At 34.3% G+C, this 22,655-nt stretch overlaps 3 protein-coding genes across 3 annotated transcripts; 2 read left to right on the top strand and 1 right to left on the bottom strand.

Annotated features, from left to right (window-relative positions):
* Window positions 1–10,958: 10,958 nt before the first annotated feature.
* Window positions 10,959–11,873, top strand: LOC108198167 (glutathione S-transferase T3-like). The gene has a single exon (XM_017365936.2). The coding sequence runs from the start codon at window positions 10,959–10,961 to the stop codon at window positions 11,871–11,873; it is 915 nt and encodes a 304-aa protein (XP_017221425.1).
* Window positions 11,874–12,063: 190 nt separating this feature from the next.
* LOC108198166 (uncharacterized) lies at window positions 12,064–15,820 on the top strand. Its single transcript, XM_064083698.1, has 2 exons — window positions 12,064–13,327; window positions 15,735–15,820. Exons 1-2 carry the CDS (start codon window positions 12,064–12,066, stop codon window positions 15,818–15,820), a joined length of 1,350 nt encoding a protein of 449 aa, XP_063939768.1.
* A 2,199-nt stretch (window positions 15,821–18,019) lies between these two features.
* On the bottom strand, window positions 18,020–22,387 carry LOC108197325 (serine/threonine-protein phosphatase 7 long form homolog). Its single transcript, XM_017364907.2, has 6 exons — window positions 22,247–22,387; window positions 20,558–20,653; window positions 19,792–20,469; window positions 19,613–19,692; window positions 19,009–19,525; window positions 18,020–18,893 (listed from the first exon to the last, which is right to left on the bottom strand). The coding sequence occupies exons 2-6, from the start codon at window positions 20,651–20,653 to the stop codon at window positions 18,135–18,137; spliced, it is 2,130 nt and encodes a 709-aa protein (XP_017220396.2). The 5' UTR covers window positions 22,247–22,387; the 3' UTR covers window positions 18,020–18,134.
* Window positions 22,388–22,655: the final 268 nt, after the last annotated feature.

Genomic DNA, 22,655 nt, shown 5'->3' with positions numbered 1-22,655 from the left:
CCACGGCCCAGTATCAAGCAACCCAGGTCTTCATGGGGTTCCTCGCCCTCAGTGATTGGAACCTCGCCCAATATGCTTCTTCCTCGCCCAAAGCAGAAATGGCCAATTAGACCTGGTCCTTTGGTCTTATTATTAATATTATTATCTTGGGCTCAGACCCACCATCAGTGTCCTCCCTAAGAGAGGACAGAGGGCTAGCCCATACAGGTGAGTCTGAGGAGGTCCATGTGGGCTAGAGCTGGTCAGCCCACCTAGTACCATGCTCCTTGGAGGAGGCTGGGCTCTAGAAGCCCATATCTGTCTGATCTAAGGCGGTGGCCCATCGCTGGAACCAGGGAATGAGAAACCTATTCTGATTAGGTTACTTGTTCACCAAGAACAACATCTGGCTTGATCCCTATAAATAGGGTACGTAGGTACATTGTTTGTGGATAAGTCACAACCCTTGCAAGAGCGAATACTCCTTCGATCTTGTAAGAAACCCTGATTCCCCGAACGATCTCAGCCAAACCTAAAATCACCACCCACACTTCGTCGTCCACCGTCATCATCCACCACAAGTTCCAGCAACCCTTCCCGAATCTTGTTATCACCAGATTCCTCCGTTAACAGGTGTGATATTGTGGTAATTTTATACCTCTGCTTTATTTACCTGTATTTCAAAGTGATTTTAGTCTTTATTTGGAGATTTTATGTCATGTGTGTAATATTGTGTGTGATTTTCTATTTCCTCTTACATGTGTCGTGTGATATTATGGTGATTTATACGTTTGACCGATAAAATCATTCAAAATATTGATTATATTATATATGTTCAACAAAAAGAAAAATATCCTTGCATTGACTTCCCCTGTTTTGTCAATGATTGGCCTGTGTGAGCTTGGAATACCTCAAACAACTTAAACTTAAACTTATAGAAACTGATAGGCCTAAAATTTTACAAACTTAAACTTAGGGTGCTTGTACTAGGTTTGAATGCGAGTAGCTGTGGGACTAGGATTTTACTTGGTTGGGACTATGAGCTGCACGGTCTACATGAACTAGGAAGTCCAAGCTTAGAGATCTAAAGAGCTAATTGCAGGCATAAAGATTGTAGAGTGTTGAGGATACCAGTAATCAAATAAGGTTGATTGTAATATCTAAGTATACATGAAGTAGTAATCAATTGAACATTATTCCTCAGTAAACGGAACTCTCACATTTTTTTTTAATTAATACGATATACCAGTACTAAATAACTCACAATTACTATACTTTGTTTTATACTTTTTAGTGACTTTTATAAATAAAATTGTGATCTCCAAGTTGATGAGTGGTGATTAAGTTGATTGTGTGCACTGACAACACTTTTATTTGCATTCATGTGTTTTCCTCGTAATTTGATTGCTCCTATATTTATTATATACTGTAGTTGGAGATATTTGCTTGTGTATTGATTATGTAGTGATCTTATTGATCATCTGACATCATGGTTTAAGTAGAGATGTTATGTTGTAATTTTTGTTGTTATTTAATGTTATTTTGCTTTTTAATCACAGGCACTCAGAGACGACGAAGCACACGTATTATTCTCCAAAAGCTGAAAAGAAATATAAGCAATTTCCCATACATATTGATTTGGAAGGCAATGATGAGGAGACTAATGATATTGTCATTAAGAGAAATACTAGAGATAATAAGGAGGTAATTGAACAATAGATGGAAGGCTCAACAGGAGGTATTTAATTTCTAGATTTATGATGCATTGATAATTGTCGTTAGTTCTAAGCATTTTTTTAATAATAAATTTGTGATGCAGTGATTTTTTTTTTCCGAAACTAACTCTCATGATGATTTTCAGACTCACCTCTGAAATGATTGAAAATAGTTGTTGAAAAGTGACTAGCTAACAAAATTGACGAACGTCCGAAAAAAGAAGAACCCAAAACTGATCAATAACAAACCTAAAAAATAAGAGAATTCAAGGCTTGTTGATGAGGTATATAAATTCCCTTTATAATAATACTTTATGTTCCATAATCTACCACCATTCAAGGATAGATTATTTTCCCTTATAATAATACTCGTAATAATTTATGTTTGTTTATTCATACCAGGAAACTGATGAAGAGGAAGTGCATGATAAAAAAAAAAAAAATCAAACAAGCACAAAACAAAAAAACTATAAGAAGGTAATTTATTTATAATTAATTACTTCACTACATGCACATATTACATAATTACATTCCATTTATGATATAAAGGTAAAAAGTAAGGAGGCTAGAAACAGAAGATAGAGCCGAGGGACAAGATAATAAACAAGGTACAATTATTGTAAACTTATAAGCATTTAAAGGACTAAATTCAAAATCACTAGTATATGTTGAAAATTGACATTCATTATTTTTGTAACTTCTACAGGAAGATGAAATAGCAAAGATCAATAACTCCCATAGTGTTTTAAGTGATATGATTTCTGCATTATCATACGAACAACATGAGTGGGTGAAGACTACAGGGTTGGGGAGTTTACTAGATTTTTAATTATGGGAGATACCAAAGAGATTGGCATATAAAGTCCTAGAGGCTTTCAATGAAAAGGAATGCATGTTAATACTCCAAAGAGGCAACATAAAGATAACTGATCAGCTTTTGCATGATATACTTGGACTCCCTTGTCATGACATGAAGTTGAGATGGCACAAGGTGATTCAAAATATGATAGACTGCTGCAATGAAGAGAAAAAATTTCAATTACTGAAGGACAAAGCTTGATTAAAGCAAGTGAAGTGGTGGAAAAGTTGAAAAAAGGTGCGGTTGTTGATGACTGGTTTAAGATTAACTTTCTAGTGGTGATGGAAAATGTGCTAATTAGATCAAACATAAACAATTTTGTGACCCAATCTATTGACTGGGTCACAAAATTTTTGTGTCACAAAATTATTATTTGGGTCACAAAATTGTTTTTGTTTGATGTAATTAGCACATGTTTCATCACCGCTAGAAAGTTCATTTTAAACCGGTCATCAATTGCCCCACTCTGTTTCAACTTTTCCACCACTTCACTTGCTTTAATTAAGCTTTGTCCTTTAGTAATTGGAAATTGTTCTCTCGATTGCAGCAGTCTATCATATTTTGAATCACCTTGCGGCAACTCAATTTTATGTCCACGACAAAGGAGTCCAAGTATATCATGCACAAGATGATCAATTATCTTTCTGTTGCCTCTTTGGAATACTAACATGCATTCTTCTTCAATGAAAGTCTCTAAGACTTTATATGCCAATCCCTGAGGTATCTCTCACAATTCAAAATCTTGTAAACTCCTGAACCATGCAGTCTTAACCCACTCCTGTTGTTCGTCTGATAATACAGAAATCATATCACTTAAAACTCCATAGGAGTTTCTGAGCTTTGCTATTTCATCTTCCTGTAGAAGTTACAAAAATAATTAATGTCAATGTTAAACATTATACTAGTGATTTTGAATGTAGTCCTTTAAAAATGCTTGTAAGTGTACAATAATTGTACCTTATTTATGATCTTGCCCGCTGTTCTATTTTCAATTTATGGCCTCTTTTTTTTTATCTTTATCATTTAAATTTTGCTGAAACAAATAATTTATATAAGGGAAATAGATTTTTTTACCATCCAACTTATTATTTATTTAGAAAACTACCATTGAACTATAATCTTTTTCTTTTTTGTCACTAATGTTAGGTTCAGATTTTTTTTGTCACTGACTTTAGGTTCGGATTTAATTATTAACACTATATTATTCATTTTAGCATTATGAAAATATAGTGCTAGTCTGCAATATAATGGTGCTCTGATATGTGTCGATATCTTTATATGTAGTACTCCATTTGTGTCCTAGGTACTTTATCTTGGAGGACGAGAGTTTGAATTCAAACGTTAAATTTTGTTCAGAATAAAATAAAATAATTTTTGAAACCAAATTTTTTAGGAGTCTCAAAATGCGTGTCTAACTCTCGTCCTCCATAGTAAACTACCTAGGACACATATGTCGTAATACATACTCCCTTCGTCACTCTCAATAGTTTACGTACACTGTTTGCACGCATTTTGAGGCTTCTATAAAGTATAGTTTCGTAACTTTTTTTAAAAATTTTCTTTTTTTGAGTAAAAGTTTAAACATCAAACTTTTATTTAAAAAAATATATTATGGAACTATACTTTAAATGAGCATGGAAAAACGTGTATCAGGTCCTATATTTTGATAATGCTGAAAAGAATAACATAGTGTTAATAATCAAATCTGAACCTAACGTTAGTGATAAAAAAAATTTGAACCTAACATTAGTGACAAAAAATGAAAAAATTATAGTTCAGTGGTAGGTTTATAAATAAATAATAAGTTGGGTGGTAAAAATATCTATTTTCCCTTTATATAATAAATCAAATGTAATTGTGTAATATATGCGTGTAGTCAAGTAATTAACTATAGAAAAAATGCCTTCTTATAATTTTTGTTTTGCGTTTGTTTGATTTTTTTTATCACGCACTTCTTTTTCATCAGTTTCTTGAATAAACAAACATAAATAATTATTATAAGTGAAAATAATCGGCCCTTGAATAGTGGTAGATTATGTAACATAAAGTATTATTATAAAGGAAATTTATATACCTCATCAACAAGTCTTGAATTCCCTTGTTTTTTAGGTTTTTTATTGATATGTTTTTGCTCCTTTTTTTTTTTGGCCGTTCATCAATTTTGTTAGCCAATCTCTTTTCTACAACTAGTTTCAATGATTTTGGAGGTGGAGTTTCAAAATCATCGTGAGAGTTAGTTTCAGCAACATTTTTCACTACATCATAAATTAATTATAAAAAAGTGCTCAAAAGTAAAGAAAATACTCAATGCATCATAAATCCAAAATTTAAATACTTCATGTTGAGCCTTTCTTTTGTTCTTGATTCAATGATCATCTTCTTATTATCTCTATTATTTCTCTTAATGACAATCTCATTAGTCTCCTTATCACTACTTTCCAAATCAATATGTATGAGATCGTTGCTTATATTTCTATTTAGCTTTTAGAGAATAATACGCGTGCTTTGTCGTCTTTGAGTTCCCGTAACTAAAAAGAAAAATAACATTAAATAATAACAAAATTTACAACATAACATCTTTTTTTAAAACATGATGTCAGATGATCAATAAAATCACTACATAACCAATACACAAGCAAATATCTCCAACTACTATACATAATTGTTAGGTCCAAAAGCGATTATAGAAAGGGGGTTGAATACAATCGATACTAAATAATCGCGGGATATATAGGATTTGGATTAGACTTGTTAATCAGATTATAAATAATTAATATAACAATATTTTAAGTCGTTATATAATTAATAGGGTACAGTTTTAATGTCCACTAATGTCCGTAGAATAAATTTGACAGTATGTATTCTCGATTAGTGATTAAAGCAAACGAGTGATCAAAACATAGAACTTCTGTGAATATAACAAAGCAAGTTTAGCAACTTGATCAAAGATAACAAAATGATGAACACTTAGAAATGAAGAATGAAAGCCATATTTATAGGCAAATCAATGAACTTGAAAGACAATGAAAGATAAGACAATTACAAGCTAGGTAGGACAATTACAAAGCTTGCAAAGACAAATCATAGAAGGGTAAGACAAAAACAAGAAGGGCAAGCCAAAAGAGGACAATGTAGGACAATCTAACACATTGTCTAGCAAGGCACTCGACATGACAAATATATCATTTGTCTTGGAAGCCAATCGGTAGGACAATAGAGAAGATTGTCTTGGAAGCTTTATCACCCATTTGATGTTCAACAGGATTGTTTGTCTTGTAAGCCGCTTGAAGCCATTCGGTAAGACACCCATCACGAATGTCTTGGCAAGCCTTCAAATCATAGTTGTCTTGCCACTTCACTTTGACACACGGTAAGACAAATTATCCAGTTGTCTTGCCGTGTCCTTCATGAGACTAGCAAATCTTGGCAAGACAACCAAATGGATTGTCTTGCTGAGCTAAGAAAGGAGTTTTAATGGAATTTTTAATAATAAATATTAAATAGAATATCATCCACTTAAACTATTTAATTATATACACTTATAAATTAAATCAATTCAAGAATGAATTAATTCAATAAATAAGATACACACTTAAAACTCAATATTTTCAATATTCTTTTACTTTTTCAATATTTTCTGGATTGTATTAAAACTCAAACAAGAGTAATAATAGATTGTAGCTGAAATTAAATGAAAATTTTAGTCTTTCCAAATTTCAGGTGAGTTTTATAATTTTATTTTCCACATGAGAGATTTTATATAATGAAAAATTGTGTGTGTTTTTCAACATAAATGCATACAAATAGAGTGAAGAGCTTACTTTACAAGATTGTGCCTAACAGTTTTAAGTAGCTCTTCTTTCCCAATATTTTGGATACTTGAAAAATGATACACAACACTTTGTTATATATCCCAAGTTTATAATTCTTCTTAAACAGAAAATAATCGAACTTTCTGATTACTAGAAAAAGCTGCACTCCCACTAATTTTCTTACTTGTACAAACTTGGAAATATTTGTTTTGGTTGCCAGAAAATTTTGTTGAATACTCCCATGTTGTGTAGTTCAAAATAACAGGCTTCGAGTTCTTCAATATAGTACTAGGCTCTTATTTGGCTTAGCTTCCAAAACAAATTATATGTTATCTGATCAACCCATGTGATTGTTGTCCTTTTTATCTGCTGTGCTATCAACCGATAACTTCCAAATTAGCAATTGAGAAGTCAATGTGATAACCGTTGATAGCTAGCTTCATGACTTAGCCGTTGATAGCTTCTTATTACCAGTCAGTAACTTTTCAACATTAGTCGTTGATGGGTTGAATAACAGTTGATGAAGTTTAATCCTAATCCGTTGATAGCTTGGATTTAGCTATTAATTTTCACTTTACTTGAGTAGTAGTATACATTACGAATATTTACAACTTGACATCCTAACTAGACATTCGTTGATAGACAAAAAAAACTCTATTCGTTGATCAACTAATCATATCAACTGTTAAATTGTAATATGCCTATTTTGTTACTGTTCATCGTCCGTGGATTGAATACATGATCAACGGATACTACAAATAATATGTTATTCGTTGATTAGCTATATTTACTTAAGCAAAATTATACTAAGTGTTTTGACTTTTCATTTAGGTTAATATATACATAAATAAAATTATATAAAGTGTTGTGAATTATCGTCAAGGTTAACATATTCCTAACATGACCTATTATACTAAGAGGCCGTTTGGTTAGGGAAACTAACAAAGGGAAAGGGAAATAATCAGTTTCATTCCCTTTGTTGTTGTTTGTTTTATGAAAATTATCATCTCTTTTCCCTTCTTTTAGTTTTAGGTTTACCCAAAATCCCTCACAATCTATTCTCTACCCCCCACCAGGTATTTCTTTTTTCTTTTCCTGATTCTTATATTATTTTCATTTGTAATTTATTTCAGAAATCATTAAAATTAAAAGTGATATGTAAAAATATTTTTGAAAATAAAAAATAAATATTAATTTAATTTTTATATAAATATTAAAAATAATTTTGATATGATTTATGAGTCAAGATATTTAAAAAATTAATGAAAATTTTAAATAATAAAATGTATCAATTTATAAAGAGCTTATTACAATTTATAACCCATATCTTTGCGCGAAAAACGGTTAGGTACATAGACTTCATGTCGTGTCAGTTTGCTCTCCTAACTTAAAATCCGTTAGCAGTTTGCACCCCTGCCGTTAAAATTTCTGTTAACTCTGACGTTGAAAAGAATTTACAGTAGTTTGCACCCCTAATTTTATATTTCGCTTTATTTTACATCCCTGAAACGCTTTTTCATTAAAATCAATCATATTTCGTTAAAAACAAAATCAAGTATATTTTGATTTAATATTTTGTATTTATAAAAAGATTTTTTTATGATACAACAATATCAAAAGATCAATATGCTTAATTTTACACCACCTAGCATTTATTTTATAACCCATGACTAATCTAGCTAAAATATGTGCCACCATGTTGATTCTCTAACAGTGAAAGATAATTCATTATCACTAAGGGGTCATTTGTTAACAGGTGAATGAGCGGATTGTTGGCTCGTTCAGAATTTTTTGTCGTTCAGATCATTTGTTTATTGATTATTTGAATTGGATGAGTCGGAAAAAGAGCTGGACGACACGGTCTCACCTTACGTCACTCAATCGTCCAGCTACATTCTCTAGTCTCCGCCGCATCTCCCTTTAACAGTGTAACCGGCAATGCCATATTTTTTTCCTTACGAAAATCATTTGGATAGAAATTATTGGTTTTTATTATTTTATTTATTTTGTGAATTGCATCTCCTAATTAGTCATCAAATATAATATAATATATAGTTCTTAAAAAATTATTATATTTTTAAGATGTCAATTCTACCAATATTCTTTATCCCCTTCTTTTTATTTTTAATTTCATTAATATATGAACTAAAATAGAGAAAAAGTGATGGATGAACACGAGGGAATGAATTTTTAATTAATAAATAGCCGAAGGGAGGCTTGTAGAAATATGACATTAATCATTTACAAAAATATTGGAAATTATTATCGTCCAAATAAATTTAAACAATTGTTAACAATTAACATTATTCATTCAGAAATTCTGATTATCCAGATTTCCAGTCATCCAGAATCACTATCCAGATTTAACAAATGACTCCTAAGATTATAACGTAAAAGATTTAATATCCAATAGATAACAATCATAATCATTGCAGCCTCGATCAAAATTTTCTATTAGTGCCAAAACTTGAAAACAATTTGATTATGAAATAAAATTAAAGCACCTCATATCTCTAGTAGTCTTCAAACTCCCTTAATAGCTAACAGTTCAGCATCTAAAGGAGAACTAAATTTGTTGAAATAAACACTTCTTGTTTTTCGATATATTCGCCTTTATTATTGTGCATAACAATACCTAAATCAGTCCACATCCGAAATTTTTCATACCTAAACCACATCCTGGATTTTTCATATCTATACTTCCATCTACACTGATCTTCGGCCTGGAAAAGGCACTTTCCATTTGCTATCAACCACTTTGACATAACCAGAACACTAGGTTCAGGATAAAATCCATCATGAACAAAATTATTTCTCAAGTACCAGACTTGCCAACTAATGACATAAAATAATTTAAAATTTTCTCTTATAAACCTTCGCTTCATTCTAACTAAAAAACTACTTACATCTAAATCATTAAAACTCTTAATGTATGATAAGTAACAAAATCAATAGACTTGATTTCTTTCTAAACTTTTCATTTTCCAAATTGATGACCTCTTAGAGCATCTCCAACCATCGAAAACCCTTGGCTAAAAGATGAGTTGGCATACTTAAAATAGAAAAATTTAGCCAACAGCTCGAAAAACTCAAATCCAACCACGTTCAGCTGTTGTCTATAAATTTAGCCAACCTCCTATGGATGGCTAAATTTGTCGAACCTCTACAGGTCTGTAAGAAAATCTGTAGGAAGATTGCACATCATTTATTACCATATTGAACTGATATATTCTATTTTAACAATCTAAAATATTAATAACATACTATTTTTAAATTATAGCCAACCAATATAGCCAATACCATTGAAGCAAAATGTCTTCTAGGTTCAGCAAATTTTACATAATGTCTTAGAGGTTCAATTTAGCCAACGATTATAGCCAACGCCGTTGGAGATGCTCTTAGAGCATCTCCAACGGCGTTGGCTAAATTGAACCTGTAAGACATTATGTAAAATTTGCTGAACCTGTAAGAGATTGTACTTCAGTAGTATTGGCTATATTGGTTGGCTATAATTTAAAAATGGAATGTTATTAATATTTTAGTTTGTTAAAATAGAATATATCAGTTTAATATGGTAATAAATGATGTGCAATCATCCTACAGATTTCTTACAGACCTGTAGAGGTTCGACAAATATAGTCATCCATAAGAGGTTGGCTAAAATTATAGACAATAGGTTCACGTGGTTGGAGTATGATTTTTTCAACAGGTTGGCTAAATTTTTTATATTTGGAATGTCAACTCATTTTTTAGCTAAAAGGTTTGTATGGTTGGAGATGCTCTTAATGTATGATAAGTAACAAAATCAATAGACTTGATTTCTTTCTAAACTTTTCATTTTTCAAATTGATGACCGGCGATTCTCATATTCATTTTTATCGGAAATTTCAGCCCGATTGTTCGACTTGATGACCCGCTTATATCCACTCAGAGTCTCGGATTCTAAAAAGTAAATAGTCACCAATTTTTTTGCCGTAATCCGAGGCACATAAGAGCAACTGCAGCGCAAATAGTTTTGTTGGCCAACTTCCACCTCGATCAGAGTGAAGTGGACCTGGGCAGAAAAAAAGAGGACAGCACCACTGGAGTGTGACATAAAATGTGGTCAGTGTCCCCTTTGGTGGCCTTGCCCACCTGCTACGGCACGATTTTTGAAAACATATTTTATTGCTTTAAAACTTCTGCTATTACCGTTGTGCACACCTTTTCATATACTACTCCGCTCTCTTTTGGTAACGGATATAAATATATCTGTTATAATTTTTGTTATAAATAGTTTGGTTTTAGATTCACATATTGCAATCTCCCTTTATATTTCTTCTGATATTTTTCTTTCTACAATTTATTTGTCTAAGAAATATGAATCCCAATAACTCTCAACCTCCAAATTCACAAAATCCAAACCCTAATTCTCAAGCCCCAAATTTAAATTTTCCATTTCAATATCCAAATTCATATTTTCCATTTGTTCAAAATGCTAGTATAGAAAATTCTCAATTTTCAAACATGCAAAATCGGAATTTTAATTCCTATGTTCCTAATCCTTCATTTCCATTTTTAAATAATTCATTCCCATTTACTCAAAATTCACAAATGTATCCTTTTCTTTCTGGCCAAAATTTTTCAACATCACTTCCACAATTTGGAAATGACCCGACACCAATAAATGTTCAAGAATCTCCACTGTCACAATTTTCTACTTTTAATAGTAGAGAAGTCATAGATTTGAATGATAATAGCATTGAAGTTGAAGATATACGAGAAAATAGTGTTCAATGGAAATGGGAGGAAGATAAGCTTTTAATCAGTGCTTGGTTAAATGTCTCAATTGATCCACTAACCGGTACAGATCAGAAGGGTGAAACATTTTGGGAAAGGATTCGTCAATATTGTGAAGAAAGCGATCATGGTCTTATCAAAAGAGGGGTTGTAGCTATAAGAAAAAGATGGCAACGAATCAATGAAGGGGCTCAAAAATATGGAGCATGCTTTGAGAAAGCACAGAAATTAATTGGAAGTGGCTCAAATATGGATGATATAATAGAGAAAGCCCATATTCTCCACAAAGATACATATGGTAAGAAATGTAACTTTGATAAGCATTGGAGTGAGCTTCGGAGGCAACCAAAATGGAGAACTCCTACAACAAATAGCGGGAGTACAAAGAGAACTAAATTAAGTGATTCTGGAGCTTATTCGTCATCAGCTAACAATGAGACACCAGATGACAATAATATTGTGGAATCCCCGGTTCATCCTAAAGGCACAAAAGCTGCAAAGAGAAAAGCAAAGGGAAAGAAGAAAATCGTGGATGTGGATGCTGAACGCTATGAAGAAATGACAGCGGTTCAATGTAGGAAGCTATCTTTATTGGAAGAATTTAACAAAAATCATGAAAAAGAAATGGACTTAAAGATCATTATGGCAGACACAAGTATAATGACTGAAGCTCAACGTGAAGTGCATGCATCGCTGGTTGAAGAAATAAGAAGGAAAAATAGGAAGTAATGCTTTTACTTTAGTGTTTGTTTCCTAGTGTTTGGATTGTACTATTTGGATTTTAGTCGTTGTCAACTAGTCTTTGGAAGCTAGTCTTTGTAATGTCTTTGTTATGAGTTAGTCACTGGAATAAATTCGTTTGAAAGCTCTATATTAAACCATCAGCGAAGCTAGACTTCTTATCAATAAAACATCCAATATGAATAATAGTTTTGATATATACAAAGAGTTTGCTAAAGAAATGTTCACTGATGATGACGATGAATATGAGAGATATCGGCTTCACCTCTTTAACAAGCTTCAAGGAGAAGGATCTTCATCAACGCCTCGGAGAACAATATACAGAGATCGTGAAGTAGGTCATGAACGTCTAGTGAAAGATTATTTTGCAGAAAATCCAGTCTATACACCGGAGACATTTCGTCGAAGGTTCCGAATGGGGAGACATGTATTTCTTTGCATTGTAGATGCGCTCTCAAATTTCGATCCATATTTCCAACAAAGGGTTGATGCATTGGGAAGAAAAGGCTTATCACCTCTACAAAAATGCACTGCAGCCATGCGAATGTTGGCATATGGAGTATCCGCTGATGCTGTTGATGACTATGTTCGAATAGGCGAGTCAACTGCCATTGAATGCTTGAAAAAGTTTGTCACTGATGTTATTTTGGTGTTCGAAAATGAATACTTGAGAAAACCAAATTCAAATGATGTTCGACGTTTATTGGAGATAGGAGAGGCTCGTGGCTTTCCCGATATGATGGGCAGTATTGATTGTATGCACTGGCAATGGAAGAATTGTCCTAAAGTATGGAAAGGGATGTTTATGAGTGGTCACAAAGGGGTTCCAACACTCTTACTTGAAGCGGTCGCCTCATCTGATCTATGGATATGGCACGCATTTTTTGGGGTTGCTGGTTCTAACAATGACATAAATGTTTTAGACCGCTCACCATTATTTGATGAAGTGCTAGAAGGTCGTGCCCCGGAAATAAGTTATATTCTGAATGGTAACAACTATAATTTGGGATATTATTTAGCTGATGGAATATATCCAGAATGGGCTACATTTGTCAAAACAATTCCACGTCCACAAGGTGAGAAGAGAAAGTTATTTTCCAAATATCAGGAAGGTCAGCGAAAAGATGTTGAACGAGCATTTGGTGTATTGCAGTCTCGTTTTGCAATTGTACGTGGCCCTGCGCGGTTCTGGGATAAAGGAGATCTCGCTAGAATAATGAGAGCATGCATCATACTGCACAATATGATTGTTGAGGATGAAAGAGACACATATGCTACACCATTTGGTCCTCTACCATCTTATGATGATACAACAAATGGAATACCACAACCGAATTTAGGCGAGGAGCCTTTTATTCCATATGAAAACTATATCGAAAGAACTATACAGATTCGTGACCGACAAAAATATCGTCAATTACAGACCGACTTGGTGGAGCACATCGCACAATTCCACAATTCCCGTTAAATGATTTGAATTTTATGTTTTGAATAATAAATATGTTGTTCTTGTAGCGTGTTTTTTAATTATATGTCATGTACTTGAATTTATGAAAAATATTTTATTTTATTTTAGTTTCAAATTTATGTAAATTAAAACAATTACATTTTATTGCGTTTAACTTGATTTAATTATAACAAATATTAACGTACAAGGAAGACGTTAAAAAACTTTTGTGAAACTCTTAACTTTCAACAGATAACATTAAAAAAATAAAAGCTGGCCATGATACGGTTGGAGGTGAATGAGTGATATTGCCCAACTAAATACTCCTGGCCAACTTCTATTAGGTGGCACTTCTGTGGGGTCAGTAAATAAAAAAGTTAACCATATGCACTGGAGCTGCTCTAAGCCTCCGCTGACCTGCAGAGAAGTGACGTTGGTTTGGTTTAGAGTTTAGACTACAAGCGGCTCCCTCTCATTTCTAACCACTCTATTCAACCACTTTTCAAAAGTAACCAGTTTTTTTTCGAGCTTTCAAAACTAACCAGTCTAATTCAACGAGAAAGCGCGACCCCCACCAAAAATCACTCCAGTAAGGGTCGCACTTTGAAAGAGCGACCCATGCTGAAGTTATTGCCATATGGGTCGCCCTTTCAAAGAGCGACCCATATGGGTTATTTTAAAAAAAAAAATTCAAAAATCGGAAAATATTATTTCAAAGGGCGACCCATATTATTTATATTATAATATTTTATAATATTATTTATATAATGATATAATATAAAAATATTTTATATTATATAGTGATACATTATTTGTGATATTATATTTTATATTATTATATGATGTAATGATATAATATAATATTATAGATTGTAATATTTAAATATTTAAGCTCATATTGAAGTATAATTTAAAAGGTAATTATATATATATATATATATATATATATATATATATATATATATATATATATTTATATATTTAATTCAAGTTTTAGTAAGTATCTAATTAATAATGTTGTAATTACATAGCTAATAATAAAATTGTGAATTTTTGTAACCTATATGTTTCTATAAAATACCATTGGTTTTTAGCCATTCTCACACATACACACATATTCTAGATCGACTCGTACAAACAAAGCTCTGAATGGAGAACCATAAAAGATCGAGAAAGGAAGACGAGGGGATGGAAGAATGGGCTTATGAACAAACGAAAGGCGAGCTTTCAATTGCTGCGGAAAGGGCATCGAGGAAGATGAAGTTTGTTGCGGAGATGCGGTTGTTGCAATATCGAGAAGAAAGAAAGGGCAGACATTGGGTGCCGACCAAGGATGAGACCGACACTGAGGTTATGTATGGAGTAGGCAGGGCGTTGCGAGAATATCACTTCAAAAAAGATAGAGATACAAATACTTCTTTTTTGAAAGGACAGATCACGGAGGAGCAAAGGGTAGCATTGTTGGAAGAGAGCTGGGCAGAATACGATGCAAAAGTGATAGATATTGTGAAATCAAATTTTGACGAGTATGCAAAGCATCCGTGATGAATTTTGTCATATGTTAGACGTGAGTGATTTTGAAGTAGTTGTAATGTTGTGTTTATGCTCTTACTAAGTGCAATTTCATTGAAATAAATATAATGCAAGTACAAACAACTAGATTTATTGAAAATAAAAGCAAGAACAAAATATATTATTCGGAATCATCATCATCAGTTGCCTCTTCATCCGACATCGGCTCATCGGACAAGTAATTTGGATTTTGTAGAAGTTGACATTCTTCTTCAAAAGTCATTTCCCTGCCGCTAGCAGCTGCCGAATCTTTTACCAACTTAAGCATGTAGAAACGACAACGACGCAACAACATTCTGTTGTTCTCTTCCCTTATTAGTCCCACAGCTTCAATGACCAAATGGCGATAATCACCCCAACTACCGTTGAAGTTACGAGCCGGATACACGCCTAAAGAATCGCGGACGGGGAGCTTTGCACCGAGACCAATCAGATCATTTCGCAACTGATTCGATTCTTCAAGACGGAATGCCCACTCGCGCCGCACTCCAGCGAAATACTCTTTGGGATCGGTGTATCTCAAACTATAGTAGTCGTCATCCATTTGTGGTAGCAACCAAATTCTAGAGGATGAGAACATATCGTGATGAGAAGATTTAAGTTTGAAGTTGTAAGTGTAGACACCTTCAATAAACATGAGTACATATAGACTAATAATCCACTGTAGGCATGTGAAGTAGTTGAGTTGGAAGGCTAGGGTTGCACAACTTTCATGGAGTGTAGCCATGTGAAGCTACTTGAGTATAGTGGTGAAGGTGTCTGAATCGGTCCATGTGAAACTGCATAGATTCGTTTACTGTAACCATGATAAAAGTAAATGACATGGTCTTTTTGGCAGAGATTCGGAGACAGTACTCATGTGAACCCTATAATGCACCCATGTGAATTATTTTTTGCAGAAATTCGGAGACTGTAGCCATGTGAAAGTGTACCCATGTGAACCCCTATAATGCACCCATGTGAAACTGCATAGATTCGTTTACTGTAACCATGATAAAAGTAAATGACATGGTCTTTTTGGCAGAGATTCGGAGACTGTACTCATGTGAACCCTATAATGCACCCATGTGAATTATTTTTTGCAGAAATTCGGAGACTGTAGCCATGTGAAAGTGTACCCATGTGAACCCCTATAATGCACCCATGTGAAACTGCATAGATTCGTTTACTGTAACCATGATAAAAGTAAATGACATGGTCTTTTTGGCAGAGATTCGGAGACTGTACTCATGTGCACCCATGTGAATTATTTTTTGCAGAAATTCGGAGACTGTAGCCATGTGAAGCCTATAATGCACCCATGACAGAGATTCCATTATTTTCTTCCGCAATAATGGTAATATGGTGAGTAAACATTTGTATGAAGGGAGCGTACTTGGGAAATTGGCCTTATAAATAGTGGAAAACTTGTTCACACTTTTTAAACAAATCTTAATTACATGGATCCAGTAGGTGAGGTTGTTCAAGGGGATACGTGCTACTGTGAAAGGCTTGCCGTTCATAGTACTTATCGAGGGACTGGGCCTAATGCTGGAAGAATGATGTCCTGGTGTGCACTATGGCCAGAGGGGTGCGGATACATGTTTTGGATCGATGACCCACTTGAGGCGCGTGCTACTACAGTGCTTACTGAGATGACTAAGGAGATGAGCGACCTCATATGGGATCATCACTTTGCAAAGGAGAGGATTAGGGAGAGGCATGATGAAGAAGTTAAATCTGTGAAGGGAAAAAAGAAAGGGGAGGGTTGTTAAAAAAATAAAAACGAACGTTGATTTAAGTTCATGTCCTAGTAACATGCATGTGTTGTTGTGTTTCTTATTATGTACTTACAATAATACATTGTCCTTCCCCACTTTACGAACCCAGTCTTATGTATTAAGTTGTTTATTTTTTTATATTTTAAACTGATGGACTTATCATTTTCACCTATAAATAAGTCCCTCCCTCATCATCTCACCTTCATCACTATCTCAAACACATTATAACATTTATGGATTCCGTTGCTGTCGATAAGTGCTACTGTGACAAAGTCCTTGTTAAGAGAGTTTGTCATGACAACGGTCCCGACGTTGGTAGACGGATGTTGCAATGTCCTAACGGCGCTAGTGGTTGTGGTTACTTAGTATGGCTAGATGAGCGGCTAGACACCCGGTCAACTGTGGTCATCAACAAACTTTCTGAGGAAATAAGTGACCTCAAATGGTCTCAGGCAGTGGAAATTGCAGAAATGGAGACGAAGCATGCTGAAAGAGTAAAAAAATTGAAGAAGACCATGAAGGGTGATGGATCTCGATGGGATGCTGAGGATGTTTGATGTTTTTCATGTTATGTGTTTGTCTTTCAATGTTTTTTAACTTATGCACATCTCTATCTATTTTATAAGTGTTCCAAATGTTGTTATCTCGTGTTTTTCATGTTATGTGTTTTTCTTTGTCATTGTTTGTTGGAATAAAACTGATGTTATGCAAGAATGTTTATGTTGACCAAGCAGATTAATTAGCAAATATGTATCGGAGAGATGACCTTGTTCTTTCACAAATTCTTTCGGAAACATCTTGCATCCACAAAATACGTGCACAAAGACAATAATCTTGAAAAAACCTCGCTTCTTTACCGGATGAACAGATCTTGAAGTGAGCTTCATTTTTGTTTTGGTTGGAATTGTGTAAACACTAGATTCTTCTTATCAGATTTCTCCATATGTTATGGCAAGGCGTAATTTTTTTTTTGTCACAATATGGCATTAGCATTTAGTTATGAGTGTAATGAACATTTATGTAGAGTACAGAAACGGTTTTAACTTTTAAGGGAGCGTTAGGTTCTTCTTTTTGGTTATGTATCTCTCTGGAGTACTTAGCAATTAAATATTTGATTTTCATACGAAAAAATATATTTTGAGTGTTTCATGCCTTCTTCTCTTGCGTAATTTTACTTCCAGAAAATTAGGCGTAATTAAAATATGAGATATATAAGGTCATTTTAAATATGCTATGTTTGAGTGGCATTTTAAGTGTTACGTTGATACTTACTATGTTTATGTGGCTTTGTCATTGTTTGTCGGAAAAAAACTGATGTTATGCAATAATGTTTACATACATAATGACACCTAAACTGAAAAGCAGCAACAACTACCAAGTGTTCATACATAAGCAACAAGTATCAAATAAACATACATAAGCAAACAACGCAACTACAAACTGAAAATACATAAACTCAAAAGACATAAACTACTTCTTATGCCCGAAGATATGGCTGCCCGTGTGACATCTCATGCCCTTCCCCTTTGCATCTCTAGGTGGTTGCTGTCTCTGCTCAGGCTGGGACGGCCCCTCGGGTTCCGACTGATCTTGTACTGCCCACGGGCTACTCTCACCAGCGTACGCACCAAAACTATGCATATGTACAGGAGTAGGAGTGGACCTCACCCCTGCCGGTGTAACTGGAAACGCAGGTGCCCCGAACACGTAGGATGGGCTACCAAATGACGGGACCGGGGCCTGTAGCGGAGGTGTGGTGTACTGATCGGTCAGGAATGACATGTCAGGACGATAAACATCTCGATCAGCAAACTGGTATGACTCTTGAAGTGGAGGAGAAACATGTGTGTGCCCACCACTAGGAGAGGTGTCCTCGTCAGCCCCTAAATTCACCGCAAAACCACCATCACCACCTACGTAGTCATCCCCTGCAGTCTCAGTTGCCACCTCGGTCCAACGGGGCCATTCCCCCGCCCCTGAAGGAGCCCGTGCATCCCTATCTGGCGCAGTAGAGGTGCCAACATGGTGCGACCAGCTACTACTGCCCACATGAGTGTAGTAAGTGCCAGGTTCCGGCTCAACTGGTGTGACAGGACGCCGACCTCTGCGTGTCGGAGGGCCTCCGTGACCCCTGACACGAGCAATCATCCCTTGTAGCAGACTCTGTGCCCGATTGAGATCGGGAGCAGCAGGGTCAATGGCAGAGTCCACCTCTAGGATCTGCTCCTCCTGTTACCAAACATAAACATGCAAAGAGAAGTCAGGCCGAGAATACATTTTAGATGACATAACATATGCAGTAGAACAAAAGTAATTGTGGAAGACAGTAAAAGTAGTTGTTTACCAATGACTGTGTGGCGCCCTGTGTCCCCTGAAAAGCATCCGCTTTACGCCAGAACAATGGGTTAACCATGTATCTACGTGTAACCTGGAGGTACCAAGGCATGTATGCGGGAGAGCAACCATTGCCCAAAATGAATGGCGGAGATGTCATAGCTCGGGCAAGAGACGTATCCCAGTAATGAATGTATATCTCCCTGGCGCCCTGCCAGTCAATGGACTCATTGACGACGTCGTGCAACTCATGATGATTCCTACGTGGGGAGGATGTAGGTATGTCCTGTACGAACCCAAACTGCCTCGTGACCCTGTCAGTATAACACCACTCCACATATGCCATGTACATCAAAGGGGTGGGAGCTGTCCACTGCAAGTACAATGTCTGCTCGGGATGAAACTCATCATCTAAATATGCATACGGCCACCACAAAAACTGTTCCACACCCATGTTATCCAACTCGTACCAAGTCATACGACTCTGAGCGTCCGGCACCTGAGTACGGGTCACTGAAGCCACCCACCTACAACAAAATGTTTAAATTAAGGACGAGAAGTAGTGCATGTGCAATAATTGAATACGTTTATGAGAAGAGTAGCATATTACATACCTAAGCGCAAGTGGGTAAGTGTACTGGGGTTGAGACCTGAGATGTGGAGCTATCGTAGGGAACCGCTCGTATATCCACACCTGGTATCAAAGTACATATATTTGCACATCAAGTTGTATGGGAAGACAATTTGTTAAAACTAAATGACAGTAATGGGATTTAGTGGAAGTAATGCGTACCTGAAGTAATGTGGCATACCCAGTGAAGTCTTTGACTCCTCTGCTCGCATCACACATCTTCCTGTATGTGTAGGAAAGAACAGCACTACCCCAACTATAACCACCCAGGCTCTCCAGGTCATCTAGTAACCGAAGAAGGCTTAGCGGCACAGAGTTCCCGCTGGCATGTGGAAACAACGATCCGATCACACAAAGTAGGTGTGCCCTAATGTGAAAGATAGACTGCGCACCAAAATCCTCAGCCGACTCGTCCAACCGGTGACATCTGCCAAAGTGTGTAATCAACCACCGGATCTTCAAATTGTCCTTCTTCAAATCAGCGGTGTCAGGAGCCAGTCCAAGTAAATCTCGTACCAAAGCCACCTTCTGAGCTGCAGTGGAGGTGTGCCCGTGCAGGATAAGTGGTCGGCCAGTGGTCTGTAAGCCGAGAATGTGATGAACATCCTCCAGTGTGATGGTGGCCTCGCCAAATGAAAAGTGGAAAGTGTGCGTCTCTGGACGCCACCTCTCAATGAAGGCTGTGATCACCCCCCTGTCATGCCTGACCTTCCCCAGCCTGAAAATCCATCCAAAACCCGCGGCCGTGATGGCAGCCACTATCGAGACATGCGGCCGGTGATTTTTAACTGTGTTCCAATAATCACCGAAGTTGACCCTCACTACCAAATCCTCCGGTGGCTGGCACAATTAAAATGCAAAATGTGTCAGTAGTTTATCATAAAGCAGACGTTTTATTCTAATAAATAGCAATAAGTCAGGTCATTACCTCTCTCATGTTCCACACCGCCTCAGACCTGTGATCCGTCTGCAATGTCAACAAGCTGTCATCGATTGGGCCGGGATGGTGAACTACGGGATCCATCTGCGCCAACAAATAAATTTCAATTTTAATTCGAATTTAAAAATTCCTAACAAGTACCCATATATTAAACTCAAATTTCTAAATTTCATATCAAATCCCATATATATATTAATATTTTAATTCCGAATATATTATATTCGTATATTATAGCATATTAATATTTATATTTTAATTCAGATATTAATATTTTAATTTAAAATCTAAATATTTATATTTTAAGTCAAAATAAGCATAATTTAAAATCTAAATTCAAATATTAATATTTTAGTTACAATATTAATATTTCGAATATTATGTTTTTCATTTGATATTTTAATTTCGAATTTTAATATTAATATTTTAATTTGAATATTATGTTTTTCGATTATTATAATATTAATATTTTAATATTATAATATTGATATTTTAATATTATGTTTTTCGAATTTTATCTTTTTTGAATTAAAATATGAATATTATGTTTTCGAATATTATAATATTAATATTTTAATTTGAATTTTAATATTAATTCGAATTATGTTAAATTACCCTAAAAATTAGTTAAAATCTCATAATTACCCTAAAAAATCCTAAAAACTCCTAAAAATGCCTAAAATAAGCATAATTTAAAATCTAAATTCAGATATTAATATTTTAGTTACAATATTAATATTTCGAATATCATGTTTTTCATTTCATATTTTAATTCGAATTTTAATATTTTAATATTAATATTTTAATTTGAATATTATGTTTTTTGAATATTATAATATTAATATTTTAATATTATAATATCAATATTTTAATATTAATATTTTAATTTGAATATTATGTTTCTAACAAGTACCCATATATTAAACTCAAATTTCTAAATTCAATTTAAAAATTCTTAACAAGTACCCTTAATTTCGAATTATATTTATATATTTATTCGAATGTGTTAAAAGTGATTTAGTTCTATATGTTTTTATTTTTTGAAATTTTAATTCAAATAATATATTTATATATGTTAATATTTTCTTATGAATATTATATTAATATTTTAATTCCGAATATATTATATTCGTATATTAAAGCATATTAATATTTATATTTTAATTCAGATATTAATATTTTAATTTAAAATCTAAATTCAAATATTAATATTTTAGTTACAATATTAATATTTCGAATTTTTTCTTTTTCATTTTATATTTTAATTTCGAATATTAATATTTTTATCTTAATATTATGTTTTTCAAATATTATAATATTAATATTATGTTTTTCGAATATTAACATTTATATATATTTAATTCGATTATTATATTTAATATATTTATTCCAAATATATTATATTCGTATATTATATTCGTATATTTTAATTCGAATTTAAAAATCTTAAAATCCTAAAATCATGAACTTAGACTAAAGATCCAATTTAGAAATGCTTAACAAGTACAAATCCTAAAATCTTAAAATCCTAAAATCTCTAAATTGTTAAACTATTTCATATCAAATCTCATATAAAATCTGAAGCATGGAAATTCTAGTATATCATACAACAAATTAATTAAAATCAAGGCACTATACATACATATATACACAAATCTTTAGAGAAGATTAGGATAATACCTTCAAATTAATGCTAATCGGGGTTGATTTGAAGCTTAAAATCAGACTTTGGGCGACCCTTTCCTCCCTTTTCAGTTCTCCGGTGACCCTCTCAGACTCCCCTCTCCTCTTTCTTCAGCTGCCCTGTTTCTTTCTTCCGCCGCTTCTCAGTTTTTTTCCTCCGTTTTTATGCTTGATTAGGCTGTGGGTAGGGTTTTTATGGGTGGCTTCGGTGATTGGTTTAACAGCTTGGGTCGCGGTTTGAAAACGCGCCCCGTATGTAGCTTTTTCAAGCTTGGGTCGCGGTTTCAAAGCGCGCCCCTAGCTTGGCTTTTTCAAGCTTGGGTCGCTCTTTCAAAGCGCGCCCCAAGCTGTGATAAATATTTCCATGCGGGTCGCTCTTTCTCCCCTCATTTAGACTGGTTAGTTT

Source organism: Daucus carota, chromosome 8, assembly GCF_001625215.2.
Source record: "Daucus carota subsp. sativus chromosome 8, DH1 v3.0, whole genome shotgun sequence".
Classification (NCBI taxonomy): Eukaryota; Viridiplantae; Streptophyta; class Magnoliopsida; order Apiales; family Apiaceae; genus Daucus; species Daucus carota.
The sequence above is the reverse complement of the archived record's forward strand: the minus strand, read 5'-3'. Positions and strand labels throughout refer to the sequence as shown.

Bases quoted from the DNA above. Each gene is read 5' to 3' on its own strand.
- LOC108198167 (XM_017365936.2), top strand. From the start codon at position 10,959: ATGTATCCTTTTCTTTCTGGCCAAAATTTTTCAACATCACTTCCACAA.
- LOC108198166 (XM_064083698.1), top strand. From the start codon at position 12,064: ATGAATAATAGTTTTGATATATACAAAGAGTTTGCTAAAGAAATGTTC. The intron at 13,328-15,734 runs TCGCACAATTCC...TGACATGGTCTT, and splicing joins GACCGACTTGGTGGAGCACA to TTTGGCAGAGATTCGGAGAC.
- LOC108197325 (XM_017364907.2), bottom strand. From the start codon at position 20,653: ATGGATCCCGTAGTTCACCATCCCGGCCCAATCGATGACAGCTTGTTG. The intron at 19,693-19,791 runs GTACGCATTACT...CTTTGATACCAG, and splicing joins GGTATGCCACATTACTTCAG to GTGTGGATATACGAGCGGTT. The intron at 19,526-19,612 runs GTATGTAATATG...ATTTTGTTGTAG, and splicing joins ACTTACCCACTTGCGCTTAG to GTGGGTGGCTTCAGTGACCC.